Source organism: Narcine bancroftii, chromosome 14, assembly GCF_036971445.1.
Source record: "Narcine bancroftii isolate sNarBan1 chromosome 14, sNarBan1.hap1, whole genome shotgun sequence".
Classification (NCBI taxonomy): Eukaryota; Metazoa; Chordata; class Chondrichthyes; order Torpediniformes; family Narcinidae; genus Narcine; species Narcine bancroftii.
The window spans coordinates 48,467,060-48,486,568 of NC_091482.1; the positions used below are offsets into that span (position 1 = coordinate 48,467,060).

At 45.1% G+C, this 19,509-nt stretch overlaps 2 protein-coding genes across 2 annotated transcripts in view; one reads left to right on the forward strand and one right to left on the reverse strand.

The window, feature by feature from the left end:
* Positions 1-18,695, reverse strand: part of adamts17 (ADAM metallopeptidase with thrombospondin type 1 motif, 17) — a 153,145-nt gene extending 134,450 nt beyond the window's left edge. The window contains exons 1-2 of the mRNA XM_069910550.1: positions 18,592-18,695; positions 16,991-17,141 (exon numbers count right to left, since the gene is read on the reverse strand). Coding sequence (XP_069766651.1) covers positions 16,991-17,141; positions 18,592-18,695 — 255 coding nt within the window. The remainder of the gene's footprint in view (positions 1-16,990; positions 17,142-18,591) is intronic.
* LOC138749342 (pleckstrin homology domain-containing family O member 2-like) overlaps positions 18,694-19,509 on the forward strand; it is a 46,978-nt gene continuing 46,162 nt past the window's right edge. Inside the window, exon 1 of the mRNA XM_069910551.1 lies at positions 18,694-18,714. Coding sequence (XP_069766652.1) covers positions 18,694-18,714 — 21 coding nt within the window. The remainder of the gene's footprint in view (positions 18,715-19,509) is intronic.

The following is a 19,509-nucleotide window of genomic DNA, read 5'->3' on the forward strand; positions in this document are numbered from 1 at the left end:
CTCTCCAGTCAGGAAGACAATTCACGAGAGTGAGATCATGTACCACCAGATTCAATCTCACTGACATCAGACTCCTGAAAGAATCCCAAAAGTGTAAAATTATGTTGAGAACATAAGAACATAAATAGGAGCAGGAGTTGGCCATCCGGCCCATCAGGCCGGCTCCAACATTCAATGAGATCGTGGCTGATCTGATGATGGGCTCGTCCCCACCGACCTGCCTTTTCCCCAAATCCCTTCATTCCCTTACTATGTAAAATTCTGTCCAACCTTGTCTTAAATATGTTTACTGAGGTCACCTCCACTGCTTCCGTGGTCGGAGAATTCCATAGGTTCATCACCCTCTGGGGAAAGCAGTTCCTCCTCATCTCCGCCTTAAATCTACTACGCTGGATCTTTAACCTATGTCCCTTAGTTTTCGTCTCACCTACCAATGGAAACAACTTACCTACCTCTTTCTTATCTATGCCTTTCATAATTTTATATGTTTCTATAAGATCTCCTCTCATTCTTCTGACTTTCAGCAGGTACAGTCCCAGACGATTCAATCATTCCTCATAGGCTAACCCCCTCATCTTTGGAATCAATCTAATGAACCTTCTTTACTCTGTCTTTAACGTGTACCAATTTATCTCTGTCTGCAGCTTTGCACTTTTGGCTGGTGACTTACTTGTACGAAGTAAGAGATGTTAACTTGTTTGCTCGCAAAACAAATTTTATCACTGCGTTTTCAATACATATGGGAATAAACTTGAATGACATAATTGGTGGGCAACAGGACACCATTTATAGAACTGCCAACCTCTTCTAAATGGCACAGAAGGTTGTTCCCCTACCCTATGCCCACACCAATAGCATTGTGAAGAAAGCACATCAGCGTCTCTACTTCCTCAGGAGTTTGCGGAGGTTTGGTATGACACCAGAAACCCTGGCAAATTTCGACAGAGGTGTGATGGTAAGTATGCTGACCGGCTGCATCACGGTCTGGTAATGGGAACACCAATATCTCTGAGCATAAAGCCCTCCAAAAAGTAGTGGACACAGCCCAGGACATCACAGGCAAAACCCTCCCCACTATTAAGTATATCGACAGGGAACGCTGCCATCAGAGGGCAGCAGCAATCATCAAAGACCCACACCACCCAGCACATGCTCTGCTCTCACTGCTGCCTCAAGACTCACACCACCAGGTTCAGGAACAGGTGCTACCCCTCCACCATCAGACTCCTCAACAACAAACGCAATCAGAGACTCATTTAAGGGCTCTTGCTTGTGCACTTTATTGATATTCTTTTGTTCTCTGTATTGCACAGTTTTTTTTACATTTGTTAACTGTTTACAGTCCTTTTATTTGTTTACATGTTTACACTGTGTACAGTTTGTTTTTTGCACTACCAATTAGTGTTAGTTCTGCCGTGCCCGCAGGAAAAAGGAATCTCGGGGTTGTACGTGATGTCATGTATGTACTCTGACAATAAATCTAAAATCTACCTCTGATAAACACCATCAGTGCATCTGACAAGAAGTTCACCAGAATGAAAAAGAACAGATATTTTTCTCCATGATTTGTTATTCGTGTCAATGCTCCTTTTCAAAGCACGCAAAATAGCCGCTGTGGTTTCTCTAGCAAGTTATTTATATCTGTGAGAAGTTTGTTTAACATGTATTTAATTAGGTTAATCCTAGCCTAAAATATTGAGGGATGTGGGATCTAAAGCACTCAAATAAAAAACACGTTGGCAATTAGTGTGCTGTTAAAGAACCCAAAAGCAACGCAGAGGCATCAGGATGGCAAGAGGTTCGTCAACAGAGTAGTGAAAAGATGCACAAAATAGCAATACAGGCTATTCAACACACGTGCTGGGGAAACTCAGCAGGTCGGGCAGTGTCCATAGGATGTAAAGGATGACCAAGGTTTACATGACCAAGGCCCCAGGGTCGAAACATTGATTGCCTTTTACTTCCTGCGGATGTTGCGTGAGCTGGTGAGTTTCTCCAGCACATTCAGGCTGCACGGTTAGTGTAGCGGGTCGGCGCAAATCTGTTAGAGCACCAGCAACTGGGGTTCAGATCTGCCTCTGACTGTATGGAGTTTGTACATTCCCCCTGTGTCTGTGTGGGGTTTTCTGCGACCCGGGATCGCAGGTTCATCAGGACATTTGGATAGCACGGGCTTGTCGTCCAGAAGGGCCCGTTACCGTGCTCTACTTCTAAATTAAAATTAAATTTTAAAAAATTTTAATTTGTGTATTCCACTCATCCCCAGCATCTGCAGACTTTCTTGTTTAACTTCATACAGGCCTGTACTAATGCTGTTTACCAAACAGTTACTGGACCGAACACCAATATACTGGTAATCAATTGCTTAATAATTGAGGGTTATTCAAGAGAATGGTCTCTGTGGAAATCTGCTGTGAAATTAACAAAGATTCACCAAATTCATCCTTTCAGCTGTGCAGGGTCACTGTGTGCACGGGACCCCAGATGACTAAAGACATCAGCAGCACAAAAACGAGCTCTCCATTTTATGCCTTTAAAATTATAGCCACAATATTATTTTAGGTGCTTCTGTTACTTCTCCTTGTTTAGAACAGAGAAAAAGACGGAGAATGAACAGCTCCACAAGATTCCATTGAAAAGCATGTTTTGAGTGAGTCCAGATGTTGGGTGAGGCTGGGTTAGTTGCGGCACATTAACCATTCAGAGACGTGATTCAGTACCTTGTGCCTTGGTCCGGGGTCGATTAATTTGTTAAAGGGACAAAGGTGCAGTTGTACACGGGAACGGCAGTAGCAATTATAGAATGCCAGTTGTGGACAACACCAAGTCAGGAGGAGGGAGAGGAATTGGTGATGAGCCCGCAGAAGGACTTTGACAGGTTGGGAAGATGGGCAAGGAAATGGCAGCACAGAGAACTACACAGGGTGATAGAATGGAAAAGAATCTCAGGGCTGTATGTGATGTCATGTATGTAATCCAACAATAAATATGACATCTGAATTTAATCCAGTTGAAAAGGTCTATGGTATCCTGGGCTTCATTAGTCGGGGGTTTGAGTTCAGGAGTCGTGACTTAAATCTCTGGTTGGACCACAGTGTGTTCAGTTCTGGTCACCTCATTACAAGAAGGATGTGGAAGCTATGGAGAGGGTGCAGAGGAGATTTGCCAGGATATTTCCTGGATTGGAAAATAAGTCTTATGAGGCAAGGTTAGCAGAGCTGGGACTTTTCTCTTTGGAGTGAAGAAGGATGAGAGGAGACTTATTAGAGGTTTACAAGATAATGGGAACCTCAAATAGTGAACCCTAGAGGACATCCATAACAAAGTGAAGGAAGAAAAGTTTAGGAGAGACATCAGGGGTGCATTTTATTTTACACAGAGAGTCGTGGGTGCCTTGCCAGGGATGGTGATGGAGGCATTGACATTAGGGAAGCTCATGGATTAAAGAAGAGTAGAGGGTTACGAAGTAGGGAGGGTTTAGTATATTTTTTTAGTTGGAATATAAAGGTTGGCACAACATCAGGGGCCGGAGGGCCTGTACTATGCCATGTGATGACGGCACTACATCACATTAGTAATAAGAATGGCCTTACCACTGCTGTGGGCCAAGGTCAGGGTTGGGGAAAGGTGGGTGCTCAAAAGAGGATTTTACAGTCATCTCAGGGTATTGTGAGGTCAGGAGGTTGAGTGTGTGAGTGGAGGTGGGGAGGAGATGCGAGGGTTGGTGCCATGGGAGGAACTGATAGACCAGAGAAAACTGCTGAAGTAGTTAAAGGCAGGCAAAAAGGTGAGCAAGTGGTTCAACCAGATGTGAGAACGTGAGAGAAGGAGCGCCAAGGAATACATAAATCACCCTTTCAAAAATCCAAACTTTTTGCCTCATTTTTTTTGTTACTGGGAAGGCAGGTGATTATTTGATTTGGAAAGTTAACTACACGATATTGCAGAGAATCTGCAAAACTGTTCTTTTTTCTCTGAGCCTGGTTGGCCAAACAGCTGGTGCAAACTGAAGGTGAATTTGCCTCTGGGGCCAGATTCGATGTACCTCAGCATCCTCATTGGAAGGAAGGGAGGAAATTGCAAGAACTCAGCCATAAATCTTCCAGAAATTGTGGAATAACACAGAGGTGCTTGAGGCGCAAAGGTCACTGCAGACCAGTATGTGCGGTACACAGATGGGTACTAACAGTGCAATCACCACACAGGTGGGGACAGCAGTCAGTAAAGCAGCAATATGATTTATGGCTCCACGGATGGGAATCAGAATTTATTGTCATAAAAATGTCACAAAATTCCTTGTTCTGAAGTAGTATCACAGTGAAATTATTGCGATAAATTACATTTCAAAATAAATAGAGTGCAAAAAAATAGAGGAGAAAGTGAAGCAGTGTCAGTGGTTCATTGTCCATTCAGAAATCTGATGGCGGAGGGGAAGAAGCTGTCCGGGTGCCGCTGGGTGCTCGTCTTCAGGTTCCTGCACCTCCTTCCTGATGCCAGCCGTGTGAAGAGGTCAGGGTCCTAGAAGACAACTTGTTGATGTCCTCCAGTTAGTTTTACAAATCTAAGGGACTGATTTTGGATTTCATTGAGGATGGTGTGAAGCTGCTGGACTAATGAAGACTAATCATTCGCATGAATTTTATTTTAAAAAAAGGGAGAGATAAACAATCAGAATTCCCCTCGGAAAGCAGTTAATGAAAATCTAGAGTGAGTGGAAATACCAATAGGTTAACCAAAAACTGCATCGGGGGGCAGGGGGAGGGGGTGGTGACACAGGAGATGTTTGCATTTGATGTAAAATTAATAGACTGTCAAGCTGCTTTGCAGGGGTGGGGGGGGGAGGGGTGTGGTGGTAGAGAATACTTATGGCTCCAGTTGAAATTCAGTGGATTGGAACACAACGTTCAATGTATCGGGACAAAAAAAAAAGCAGAAGCTTAAGTAAAACTGAAAGAAACTGATGTGGAGGGAAAATAAAAGGTATATGGGAACCCGGATATTGCAGCAGTCTCCGGTGTATGACAGATGTCGGGGTCCAGATGAAGGGTTCATATAGAACTAACCACACTCAAAGAGTTTCATTCAGTTCTGGTCACCAGAGTACAGAGGGGATGTTGGACAGAGTACCAGAATGATTGAGAGGCTGGAGGGTTTAGATAATGTGGAGTAATTAAATTCTCTGGAAACCATGCTTAGAACACCACAGCACAGCACTTTCAGCCCACAGTGTTGTGCCAACCTATGTCGACCTACTCCACAACAATCTAAACCTTCTCTTTCTTACAACTCAGAGCCCTGCATTTTCTTACATTTGCCTGCCTAAGAGTCTTTTGAATGTCCCTTGATGAAGGGCTCAAGCCCGAAAAGTTGGTTACAAATCTTTGCCGTATCAAGTGTACTGTTTGACTTGCTGAGATTAGAACGTAGAACACTACAGCATAGTACGGGCCCTTCAGCACTCAATGTTGTGCCAACCCATATACTCCTTAAAAAAAAAAGTACTAAACCCTCCCTACCCTGTAACTATCTTTTTTTTCATCCATGTGCCTATCTAAGAGTCTCTTAAACGCCCCTATTGTTTCAGCCTCCACCACCACCCCTGGCAAGGCATTCCAGGCACCCACAACACTGTGTAAAAAAACTTACCCAATGTTTCCCCTAAACTTCCCTCCCTTAACTTTGTACCTACATGTTATTCCACCCCTGGGAAACAGGTGCTGGCTGTCCACCTGATCTACGCCGCTCATAATCCTGTAGACTTTTATCAAGTCTCATCCTTCTACGTCCACTCCTCTGCACCTTCTCCATAGCTTCCACATCCTTCCTATAACGAGGAGACCACAAGTGTGGTCTCACCAGAGGTTTGTAGAGTTGCAACATGACCTCTCAACTCTTGAACTTAATCCCCCCTATTAATGAAGCCCAGCCTTCTTAACTACCTCTCAAACTGTGCAGCGACCTTGAAGAATGTCTGCATTTGGACCTGAAGGTCCCTCTGTTCATCAGTTTCTCCTGCATTGTGTTTTTTTTCTTCAAACACGGTGTCTGCAGATTTTTGTGTTTTACTTTTAAATGTCCCGATTGTACCGGCCTCTTTCTCCATTCCAGGCACCCATCACTGTCAAAAAATGGAACTCTGACGTCTCTCCTAATTTCCCTCTACTCGCGTTAAAAAGATGTTCTCTGGCATTTGCAATTGTTCATCCTATCTTAGCCCCACATAATCTTAAATACTTTGGTTAGCTCACCGCTCATCCTTCGTTGCTTCGCTTCCCCTGGTCTCACAAGCCTTCCTGAAGTCTACGTCAAACATGCCTGGGGTCTAGGTTGAGGTGCACCCTCACACCCATATCCGACACCAACCTCCTCCCACCACCCTAGCAGCAGCTGAGATATGCGGTCCCCATCTCGCCAGCAGAGCACAGTACAGGGCAGGCATGGAGAGTTGGTCTCTCTATCCATCTGGTCTTTATTGTTCTGTTCATGTTCTTTAATCAGCTCCATGTGTTCACAGAAAATGCTCGACAAGGGCGAGGTCAAGACTTCAAGAAATTTGAGCAAGAACAAAGACCTTATTTTATAAGCCTCTTCTGCTGCCACTGTGGCACATGTGTTTCCAAGCATTCAATTGCTAAGAGTGCAGTGTTTTAGGTTGTACTTGCTGTCGAGTGATGCTACAGTTGTGGTTTTCATTTACTGGCTGACATCTGCAATACCTGCATTAAAGTGAAGTGTCTCACAATTCCTTTCTCACTCTTGACAGTCTGGGATTCTGAGTTGGGTCGTCGACCAATCTCAGTGAAACTCGGCAATCTGCAGATGCTGTGATTGCCGTAAAAGCAGAGTAAATGCTGGAGGAGCTCAGCCAGTCTCGCAATGTTCATTGGAGGAAAAGATATATTACCGACGTTTCGAGCCTGAGCCCTTCTTCAAGGTATAAGCAAAAAGCAGGTAGGCGTCTGAATAAAGCAACCTATTTTAATCCCGCATCACATTCCCTTGCTGGCATGTCTCTCCATGGTCTCATGCACCGCCAGATGGAGACCACCCACAAATTGGAGGAACAACACCTCATCTTCCATCTGGGCACCCTCCAACCGGTTGGCATTAACATCGACTTCACCGGTTTCCATTTTCTAGTTTGTTTCTCTCTCTCTCTCTCTCTCTCTCTCTTCCCTTTTCCCTCTGTCTCCTTTCACAGAGCCAAAATCAATTCCCACCTTTCCTCTTATCATATCCCATTAACACCTTTTGTCTGTTGGTCTGGACTTCTGCCCCTCCCATTCTTCCCCCTTTCTCTCTGTCTTTATTGATATGCCTGCCTGCTTTTTTCTTATACCTTGAGGAAGTACTCAGGCCCAAAAAGTCGGTAATATATCTTTACCTATGGACGCTGTGAGACCGGCTGAGTTTCTCCAGCATTTACCATGCATTTTTATGTCGGGTAATCTCAGGTCCTTTAGGTTCCCTCCCAATATTCCTGAGAGCAGCCAATGAACAACGCAGGGCAATGGCACAGTTAACATAGTGGTTCGTGCAATGCTCTTACAGTGCCAGTAACCCGCCACTATCTGTATGAAGTTTCTACATTTTCCCCATGCCCGGGTGCTCTGGTTTCCTCCCGTGGTCCAAAGACACACTGGATTAGTAAGACAATTGGGTGCATTTGAGCAGCACAGGCCTCATGGGCCAGAAGGGCCTGTTACCTTGATGTATCACTAAATTTAAAAAAATTAAATTATGCCCTTGTGGGTCAGATATGGGGAGCAGTTGAATTGGTGGGGGGGGGGGGTGTGAAGAGTTATTTTTTAGCTTGAAAGATTGCCTTAATATTAACTTGATGCAACCAAGATCTGAGAAAGATGAAGATTGAACCAGTGCAGAATGGGAGTTGGTTAGAAGAGGAGGGGGGAAAGATAACGACGGGGAGATGTGAGATGTGGGATAAAGCAGAAGAGAGGGAGACAGATGAATGGAGAAAGAAGAAGGGGGAATGAGTGTGCGAAGGGAGATGAAGCAACCAGAATGGGAAGAAAGGGATAAACTGGGGGCAAGAGATGGGTGCTTTTTTGAGGGGGTTCTGCTCTGTGCAGTGGTGGTGAAAGGTGGATATATGAGAGAGAGGATGTTCCTTGTAGTGCTGAAGGAACATCCTGTGGCTGCAAGACCACCAGTGGCTTTCATTGCCTGGGTTAGGGGAAGGATTAGGTATCCTTCCACAAAGAAGCAATAGATTCAGAGAACAGGAAACAGAAGAGAGTACTACAGATTTCAATAACTTCTAATTGTGTGCAATGTCTTGGTGTAGATAGAGGAAAATGTAACTCATTGTAACAATGAAAATCGTTACCGTTCAATTCTGTCTGGAAGTGAAGAGATAAATTTTTCCCTTACCTTTACTTTCAGGAACCGATGGCCTGCCAGAGTCATTTCACCCCATTATCAAATGGCTTTTATGCTTTTCAACACTCAAGTTGAATCTCAATGACTCCACAAATTGCTTTCAGAAATAATTGTTTGGAGGAAACAAAAAGAGAGAGTGTGTGTGTGTGTGTGTGTGTGTGTGTGTGTGTGTGTGTGTGTGTGTGTGTGTGTGTGTGTGTGTGTGCACGCGCATGGGAGAGGGGAGAGAGGAGAGAGGAGGGAGAGAAAGCGAGGAGAGAGGAGGGAGAGAAAGCGAGGAGAGAGGAGGGAGAGAAAGCGAGGAGAGAGGAGGGAGAGAAAGCGAGGAGAGAGGAGGGAGAGAAAGCGAGGAGGAGGAGGGAGAGAAAGCGAGGAGGAGGAGGGAGAGAAAGCGAGGAGGAGGAGGGAGAGAAAGCGAGGAGGAGGAGGGAGAGAAAGCGAGGAGGAGGAGGGAGAGAAAGCGAGGAGGAGGAGGGAGAGAAAGCGAGGAGGAGGAGGGAGAGAAAGCGAGGAGGAGGAGGGAGAGAAAGCGAGGAGGAGGAGGGAGAGAAAGCGAGGAGGAGGAGGGAGAGAAAGCGAGGAGGAGGAGGGAGAGAAAGCGAGGAGGAGGAGGGAGAGAAAGCGAGGAGGAGGAGGGAGAGAAAGCGAGGAGGAGGAGGGAGAGAAAGCGAGGAGGAGGAGGGAGAGAAAGCGAGGAGGAGGAGGGAGAGAAAGCGAGGAGGAGGAGGGAGAGAAAGCGAGGAGGAGGAGGGAGAGAAAGCGAGGAGGAGGAGGGAGAGAAAGCGAGGAGGAGGAGGGAGAGAAAGCGAGGAGGAGGAGGGAGAGAAAGCGAGGAGGAGGAGGGAGAGAAAGCGAGGAGGAGGAGGGAGAGAAAGCGAGGAGGAGGAGGGAGAGAAAGCGAGGAGGAGGAGGGAGAGAAAGCGAGGAGGAGGAGGGAGAGAAAGCGAGGAGGAGGAGGGAGAGAAAGCGAGGAGGAGGAGGGAGAGAAAGCGAGGAGGAGGAGGGAGAGAAAGCGAGGAGGAGGAGGGAGAGAAAGCGAGGAGGAGGAGGGAGAGAAAGCGAGGAGGAGGAGGGAGAGAAAGCGAGGAGGAGGAGGGAGAGAAAGCGAGGAGGAGGAGGGAGAGAAAGCGAGGAGGAGGAGGGAGAGAAAGCGAGGAGGAGGAGGGAGAGAAAGCGAGGAGGAGGAGGGAGAGAAAGCGAGGAGGAGGAGGGAGAGAAAGCGAGGAGGAGGAGGGAGAGAAAGCGAGGAGGAGGAGGGAGAGAAAGCGAGGAGGAGGAGGGAGAGAAAGCGAGGAGGAGGAGGGAGAGAAAGCGAGGAGGAGGAGGGAGAGAAAGCGAGGAGGAGGAGGGAGAGAAAGCGAGGAGGAGGAGGGAGAGAAAGCGAGGAGGAGGAGGGAGAGAAAGCGAGGAGGAGGAGGGAGAGAAAGCGAGGAGGAGGAGGGAGAGAAAGCGAGGAGGAGGAGGGAGAGAAAGCGAGGAGGAGGAGGGAGAGAAAGCGAGGAGGAGGAGGGAGAGAAAGCGAGGAGGAGGAGGGAGAGAAAGCGAGGAGGAGGAGGGAGAGAAAGCGAGGAGGAGGAGGGAGAGAAAGCGAGGAGGAGGAGGGAGAGAAAGCGAGGAGGAGGAGGGAGAGAAAGCGAGGAGGAGGAGGGAGAGAAAGCGAGGAGGAGGAGGGAGAGAAAGCGAGGAGGAGGAGGGAGAGAAAGCGAGGAGGAGGAGGGAGAGAAAGCGAGGAGGAGGAGGGAGAGAAAGCGAGGAGGAGGAGGGAGAGAAAGCGAGGAGGAGGAGGGAGAGAAAGCGAGGAGGAGGAGGGAGAGAAAGCGAGGAGGAGGAGGGAGAGAAAGCGAGGAGGAGGAGGGAGAGAAAGCGAGGAGGAGGAGGGAGAGAAAGCGAGGAGGAGGAGGGAGAGAAAGCGAGGAGGAGGAGGGAGAGAAAGCGAGGAGGAGGAAGGAGAGAAAGCGAGGAGGAGGAGGGAGAGAAAGCGAGGAGGAGGAGGGAGAGAAAGCGAGGAGGAGGAGGGAGAGAAAGCGAGGAGGAGGAGGGAGAGAAAGCGAGGAGGAGGAGGGAGAGAAAGCGAGGAGGAGGAGGGAGAGAAAGCGAGGAGGAGGAGGGAGAGAAAGCGAGGAGGAGGAGGGAGAGAAAGCGAGGAGGAGGGAGAGAAAGAGAGGAGGAGGGAGAGAAAGAGAGGAGGAGGGAGAGAAAGCGAGGAGGAGGGAGAGAAAGAGAGGAGGAGGGAGAGAAAGAGAGGAGGAGGGAGAGAAAGAGAGGAGGAGGGAGAGAAAGAGAGGAGGAGGGAGAGAAAGAGAGGAGGAGGGAGAGAAAGAGAGGAGAAGGGAGAGAAAGAGAGGAGGAGGGAGAGAAAGAGTGGGGCATCGGAGAAAGGTGTGCCAACTATGTGGGACAGTGGGAGGTAGAGATGAGGGTGACAAATTGAAAGAGGCACGTTCCTATATCTCAAGTCCACAACCGGAGATATTACACTCACTGCTTCAGGCTGGTTGGAAAACCACAGTGACCTCCTTACTGAATCCATAAAATGGGATGTTGTCCCAATCCAACATGATGCTGCAGGAACCATGAGCTTGCTGACTGGGTTAGAGCACACGTTATCTGCATGCAGGAACCTACGCACGTTAAAGATCACTAAATGTGTGAAAGTTTATTTTGCAAGAGGGTGTGAGATGCATCATTTATAACTGCCAGTTGAACTATATAGCTGGAGTTAAAGTCAAACCCCATGTTTTTAGCTTCAATTGATTATTAAAGGAAAAAAAGAACCATTTCAGGTTTTCCACGGTCCCCACCACTCTTCCCTGTGGAATCTTCTGGCATCATATAGCATGGAAACAGGCCCTTTTGTCCAATCAGCCCATGATAACCAAAATGCCCCACCCACACTAGTCCCACCTGCTTGTTTTTTGCCCATATCCCCACTAAACTCATCCTATCCATGTATCCATTCAATTTGTACTTAAACATTGCAATAGTACCTGCCTCAACCTTGTCCTCCAGCAGCCCCTTCCATACATCCACCATTCTCTGTGTAAAAATATTACCCCTCAGGTTTCTGTTAAATCTCTCTCCCCCTCACCTTAAACTTATGTCCTCTGGTTACCGATTCCTCTACTCTGGGCAAAAGACTGCTTTCACCCGATCTATTCCTCACGTGATTCTATCCACCTCTGTAATATAACCCCCTCATCCTCCTGCGCTCTAAGGAATAAAGCCCCCACCTGCTTAGCCTCTCAATTCCTCATGGGTGAATTATTTTTCTCTGGTTACCATTTTTTCTTTCATGCATCTTGGAATTATCATTCATGTTACCTGTCAGAGTAAACTCCTGTCCCATTTTACCCCTCCTGATTTCCTTCTTTATCTTGCCCTTCACTTCCCAAACCTCCTCCGGATAGACATTTGGTGCCAGCTGCTTCTACCTGCCCCAATGACCCCTTCTTGCTCTTGATCAGAGCCTGAATTTCTTTCATCATCCAACTTTCCCAACACGTGCATGTGCAGACTTCACTCTAACAGGAATCTGCATGTCCTGTACTCCTGTCAAAACACTTTTTTAAAAACATCCTATTTTCCTAACGTTCCTCTTCCTTCAAACAACCTGCTCCATTTAACCTTAGCTAGCTCTTGTCTCATACCTTCAAAGTCAGTCTTGGCACATTTCTGAATTTAAAAGTGGTCCTGCCCTATCTCTCTCCATAACAATCCTCAACCAAATAGAACAATGGTCGCAGTCCAGTCACATTTCCTAACTACTGCCAAACTTAAATGAATAAACGTAACCCGAAATGTATCTAAACTTGTTGTTAATGGATTCATATATTCTAATAGGCACAACCATGGATCCATAAACGAATCTATTTTAAATAAATCTCACAAAAATTTAATAATCTTTTCCCATAAAGGTTTAACTTTTGAGCATTCCCACACAGAATGTATAAAAGTATCTACCTAATCTCCACATCTAAAACACAAATCAGAATCCCTAAAACCATACCTCTTTAACTTTTCTGGAGTTAAATACAACTGATGTAAAAAGTTATAATTAACTAAACTATAATGCACATTAACTAATTTTGTAACACTATGTGGACATAAATCAGACCATACTTCATCAGGGATAACCATAGCTAACTCCTGTTCCCATTTATCTCTTACTCTCAACTTCTTCATTTTTGATCGTAATAGCAAATACATCTCTGAAACAAACCCTTTCTTTCCCTTATCTATAAGCAACATTTCAAACTTCAATTACCTTGGTAATATCAAGTCTCGACCAAACATTAATTAATAAGTAAATAACTTATTTTGTGATATTCCAAACTTCTCCCTAAGTCTATCAAATGAAAGAAATAAACCTGCCTCAAAGCAATCTTCAATTAATACCAAACTTTCCTTCAAACAAGGGTTGTGCATCGAGAATGGAATCAATTGATTTTGATATAGTGGAGTTTTAATTGAACATATTTCTTTCAAACCTATAGACTGATTCCACTTGTTCCATATTTTAAATAAATGAATTAAAACTGGTACTTTATATGTTTGCAAAAGCAATAAATTCCACATATATTAAATTATGTAATAACTTTTCATGTATCTGATCCATCTCCACGTAGGCCCACATTGGTAGTTGGTCAATATCAAACAATCTACTAATAAACTTCAATTGTGCTGCCTGATAATTTTGAAAATGTGGTAATTGAAGATCTCCAAAGTCATATGACCACATCAACTTTTGCATCGAAATTCTTGATAATTTACCTTTCCATAAAAAAAGTCATACTGTGGCGGCTCACCTCTAGGCAGGTGAACCGGCCCCGCTTGTAAGCCACGCAGCGGGGCAGCCGGCCAAAATGGTTCCTTCGGGGGTTTTCCCTTCCTCCCAGCACGGGGCTCAGAAGCACCCTCCAGTGCAATTCTCAGCCAGGTCCGGGCTGGGAGTATAAGTGCAGCCCAGCAGCCTGCAATAAACTAGTCTGCTCACTGAGCTCAACCCATCTGGTTGTGTGTGTTCCTTCAGGAGCCGTGTAGCTGCCGCTACAGTACCGCCTTATTCAATTCTTTAAAAAATTTTACCGGTACCAAACATGGAATTGATTGAAACAAATAGTGAATACGTGGATAGATATTCATTTTAACAAAGTTTACTCAGCCAATTAACGTCAATGGTAAATCTTTCCATCGATTCAAATCAGATTTAATCCTGTTTAATAAAGGTAAATAATTTAAACAATACAAATTCTTAAATTTCTTATCAATAAATACCCCTAAGTACTTAATCTTCTCAGACCATGTAAAATCAGTAATTTGCCTACAATCGGAATAATCTTCTTCAGATATTGGTCATATCTCACTTTTCTCCCAATTTACTTTATATCCTGACATTGACCCATAATAATCCTATAATTCTTGTAAGGGTCGTAATGAACTTTTCAGGTTTCGATAAATATGTAAGTTAATAATAAATATATCAATACGTCGTCTCTGCAAATAAGTTGATTTTATACTCATGTTGTCCAATTGAATTGTCATATTCTGTCTAATCGCTTGAGCTAAAGGTTCTATTACTAATGCAAACAAGGCTGGTGACAATGGACAATGATCTAACAATCTTACATCTTACTCTTCCTGGCAAGATGGCGTAGGGAGTAGACGTGGAGTTCCATCACTCCTCAGTTGAATATTTAAAACCCAAAATTTGAAAACTGTTTAAGTATTAAAATTGCTTGTTGTAAGTTTTAGAAGGGTTTTAACAACTATAATGAGAGCCGTCAAGACTCGACCACCAAGAATAACACATTTTAAAAGAGTTGGAAGTGCAGAAGAATTGAGGCCTACCTTGCAGAAGGATCCCCAGAGGTCAATTTTGGAACACCTGAGGACTCCAAAGACTAGTCAGGCTAAAGTAATGCTGACTCCAGCGCCCTTATCACAAGATGGCGCCGCCACTGCCCATTCACCCGATGAACGGCACGCTCGCGATACTGAGCGTGTTCTGGGCAGTGAGGAGCCACTTGCGTACGGGGGCTCATCATCCGATTGAGGTATCAAGCATGTCGGAGTGACTGCCGACGTGCCGAGCCCGGTGTAGGAAATGTCGGCCCCTGGTCATGGGGCTCAGTCTGAACTGAGCATGGCGCGAAGGATCGCATACGCGCGCTGTATTGGAGTGGGCCCCGTCAAAAGGGTCGGGCCTGTGGGGGAAGGCATGCTGACCCAGGGTCAGGAGGCCCGGGCAGCAATGGCGTCTATGTATCCTACAGAGGAAGAGGAAGAGGAGGAAGAATACTTTGATGAAGAATTTGATTTAATACTGAAAGCTGCTAGATTTATTAAAGGTAGGCCTCAAATGCTTCAGAGACTTTCTAAAATCTCTAGAAGTAAGTCTCCAATGTTACAGACATTTAAAACAATGCAGGTGGAAGAAGACACTACAATTTCTGTTTCAGAAGATTTTATGAGAAGAATGGATAATATGGCTCTTCAAGTTTCTCAAGGTTTTTAAGAAAATAAGTTCCAATTTGTAGAACTAAGGGGTGAAGTGTCGTCGATTAATCAAGATGTGGTTAAATGTTTAAGAGAAGTGGATGTGGTTCAGACGGAATTTAAGGATATCAAACGAGCGTTTCATGATTGTACTGATACTGTTGATCGATAAACGGAGCGGATAGACTATTTGAAACATTATTTAACAGATTGAAAGGTGCAGAAGCGTGAGTTTATGCAGAAGATTGATTCATTGGAAAATAAGAGTAGACTTAATAATGTTAAAATAGTAGGTTTACCAGAGGATATTGAAGGTTCGGATCCAGTGAAAGTTTTTCTGAGATGGATACCTGAAATGTTGGGAGAGGATGCTTTTCCTGAGGGGTTGGAATTGGATAGAGTGTATAGAGCGTTGCGAAGAAAACCCTTCCCATATCAACCTCCACAGGCAGTTCTTGTTCGTTGTTTAAGATATCAAGACCGTGAATTAATTTTGCGGTTGGCAATTCAGAAAGCCCGGCAGAATCAAAGTCCTCTGATGGTCCAGGGACACAGAAATTTTTAAATCCAGATTTAAGTCAAGATGTAATGCGTCGTTGGAAATAATTTAATTCGGTGAAAGCAGTGTTATGGAAAAAGGGTTATCGGTTTGCTTTTAGATACCCTGCTGCGTTGAAGGTTTTTTCTGGGGATTCACAAGTTGAATTCTTTGACAATGAAACTGATGCTTTGTTGTTTGCCAATTCTCTGTCTAATAAGTCTCAAGAGTTCTGAATTACAGAAATCCAAGTCTAATGTATCTCCGAAGCATAATGGTGCTGTGAATGGGAGTAATAAGAAAAATGGTCGAAATCAGCAAACGAATCGGAAAGTTGAGGAAGATCCATCTGCTACTGTTGTTGTTAATGTTCAGGGAAGCAGTTGGTGGAGTTGTGGGGCTGGTGGATTGCATTAGATTGATATTTAAACAAAATTTTGAGATGTACGAAATTCAGCTGGGGTGGTGGATGGCACTGTAACTTTACCACTTTGGTGGGTTTTTTTTCTTTTTTTATTGTCAATTTTTTATTATCAATTTTTTTTCTTTTTTTAATCGAGGGAAGGGAGAGATTTTTTTGTTTTTTTAGAGGGATTTAAGGGGGAGCAGGAGTTGGGTTTTTTAAATTTTTTATACTGGAATTGAGTCTTATCCTATTCGGTGCAACTGTATCTATGTTAAAGTTGACCTGTTAAATTGCTTGAGCCCTCTAAAAACTCTCGAGCAAGCTTTCCACCTTCTCTCCAGCCATCTCCCCAGATGTATCCAGGTGCCTTGCCTCCCTGTTAAGTTTCACGATGTATTGGAGTTATATAAAGGACAATGTCAATCGGAGTACTCAACCCCAGTTCTGAGTACTGGGGATGAGTACATCTTCTGAACTAGAGAGACAAACTTTGGAAAATTCGAGGTATGGGGATCAGAGTAGTTGACACCGACATTGGGTGAACCAGCATGTTATTGAATGGCAGAACAGGTCAGCTATTGCTCCAATTTCTTGAGATCATGAACATGAGATCAACAACTAGAGTAATGGTTAGCTCATTGATGCTACATCACCAGCGACCCGGGTTCGAATACTGCACTGTCTGTTTGGAGTTTGTACGTTCTCCCCGTGTCTGCGTGGGTTTCCTCTGGGTGCTCCAATTCCCTCCCACCCTTCTAAACATATGGGAGTTGCAAGTTAATTGGGTGCAATTGGGTAGCTTGGGCTTGTGGGCTGGAAGAATCTGTTACCAAGCTGCACGCCCAAGATTTTAAAATCTATCTCTCTAATGTTAAATATATTTAATGAGGCAATTTCAACTGCTTCCTCAGGCAGACAATTCCACGGATTCACTGCTCTTTGAGAAAATAAGCTCCTTCTCATTTCTGTCTCATACCTGCTCCCTGTATCTTGAGGTGATGTCCCCTAGTTCTGGTCTCAGCTGCCAGGGGAAACAACTCCCTGCTTCTAATTTATTGCTTTGCCTCGACCCCCTATCCTGCGTGCATCACAAAATCTCAGTAAACACAATCCTGGAGCTATTCAGGAGAAAGCGATGTAAAAATTACCTCCATTTCTTTGCAGAAAGTGGCATTGATTCCAAACAGGATTTGGCACTGCTCGTCAGCACTGTAGTGCATGCCAGGCAACTTGGGTTGGAGTCGGGTTGCGTGGTGACTTCTTGGGTCAGTTTGCAGGAGGCAGGTACTGGCCTTTGACCTGTTAACGATAATACATGTAAAAGCTTAAATTACATTGAGCTCTGCAGGGCCAGTCAAGCCATCCTAACAATGGGCAGAAGAACAGTTTCTCCAAGACTCAATTGTCTGCTAGTTCAAAATTGATCAGCTCTACCTTGAAAATACTTAATGACTTAACATCCAAAGCTTTTTGAGATAGCATATATTACTGATACTGACAGTAATAAAACTCTCCTCATCTTAAATGGATGACAGTTTATCCTAAAACTTAAGTTCTGGGCTTCCCTCTTCAGTTAAGAAAAAAAATCTACTCAGCATTTTCTCTGCCATTGTGCCTCACAATCTTATACTTCAATGAGATCTCCTCTTATTTTTCTGAACTTCAAGAACTGTCGGCCCAATCTGCCCAATGTTTCATAACAAGGCAGGGATCATTCACGTGAACCTTCTTCACAGCACAAATATCCCACTACCAATAGAGAGACCAAATCTTTACAGAGTTCTCTGAGGAGGAGAGGGGTGGAGAGGAATGAGGAGGGGTGGGGTGGGATGGGGAAGACGGGGGGGAGGGGAAGGGGAGCAATACTAATACCCTTTTTTGTTCCAGCAAAACATTCTTTCATTTGCTGTCCTGAGTTGCAATAAAGGCTTAAAGATGTACATTTCATTTCTGCAGTAAGTGCTTGCTGTACCCAGATGTTAACTTTTTTTTTGAGGACACCAGATCTCTCAGACCCAAACCTTTCTCTTTGGAAAGAGAAGCAGCTGCCGTTCATTATGACCCCTCAAGTTTATTCTGGCACTTATTTCCATCATTTCAGAACTGCACCTTAATCCCACCTTTCCATCTTGGTTCCTCACCAATTCGCACCCTCAGTTTGAATTTGAGCTGCAGCTTCATGCTTTGGGGATGTTTCCAATATACGTTACGTTAGCATGAGGGAATATTTGCATCAGGCCATGTTCTGATTGTAAGCTGTCTCCTCCTTTGTTCTGGGCACTCTCACCAGGGGAAGCCTTCCTCTCTGCCATTTCAAACAATTTCAATGGGGAAACACAGATGATGGCATTTGAAGCCGTAAACTGATGCATCAGTGCGAGAATATAATGGTTAACATTTTGGCCGAAACTCTTCATCAAGACTAGAAAAGAGATTTAAGAGAGACGTGAGGACCAACTTTCTAACTGAGGTGGTTCATATTTGAAATGATCTGCCAGAGGAAACTGTACAAGCGGGTAGAATTATGACATTTACAGAAGAAGACATTTGGTCAGATTTATAGATAGGAAGGGTTTCAAAGGCTATCGACCAAATACAGGTACATGGGACCATCCCAGAATGCCAATGTGGCCAGCATGGACAAGTTGGACCAAAGGGTCTAATCCAAGTTATATGACTTTACAGACCCAAGAAGTAAATTCTTGAGGTGGGTGAGAGTGACTGCCATTGACATCAAGGCAATAGTTACCTGAGCCTGACATAAGAAACACTGGCAAAACTGAAATCGTTGGGAATTAAAGGGAAAGCACTCTGGTGACAGGAGTCATTCAATATGTGAAGGAAGATCACCATGGTTGCTAAGGGACAATCAGTACTAGGACATCAGTTCCTCAGAGCTGGTGACTGGTCAATGTTCACTCCCATTTCCAAATGAACAACGAATGCAGCCCAAATCTGCATGCTACAAGATCTAATAGAGTGCAGGCCTGGGGCTAGGCGATGATCATCTCCAATGAGAGAGAGAGAGAGAGAGAAGGAGCGAGAGAGAGAGAGAGAGAGAGAGAAGGAGCGAGAGAGAGAGAGAGAGAGAGAGAAGGAGCGAGAGAGAGAGAGAGAGAGAGAGAAGGAGCGAGAGAGAGAGAGAGAGAGAGAGAAGGAGCGAGAGAGAGAGAGAGAGAGAGAGAGAAGGAGCGAGAGAGAGAGAGAGAGAGAGAGAGAAGGAGCGAGAGAGAGAGAGAGAGAGAGAGAAGGAGCGAGAGAGAGAGAGAGAGAAGGAGCGAGAGAGAGAGAGAGAGAGAGAAGGAGCGAGAGAGAGAGAGAGAGAAGGAGCGAGCGAGAGAGAGAGAGAGAGAAGGAGCGAGCGAGAGAGAGAGAGAGAGAAGGAGCGAGCGAGAGAGAGAGAGAGAGAAGGAGCGAGCGAGAGAGAGAGAGAGAGAAGGAGCGAGCGAGAGAGAGAGAGAGAGAAGGAGCGAGCGAGAGAGAGAGAGAGAGAAGGAGCGAGCGAGAGAGAGAGAGAGAGAAGGAGCGAGCGAGAGAGAGAGAGAGAGAGAAGGAGCGAGCGAGAGAGAGAGAGAGAGAGAAGGAGCGAGCGAGAGAGAGAGAGAGAGAAGGAGCGAGCGAGAGAGAGAGAAGGAGCGAGCGAGAGAGAGAGAAGGAGCGAGCGAGA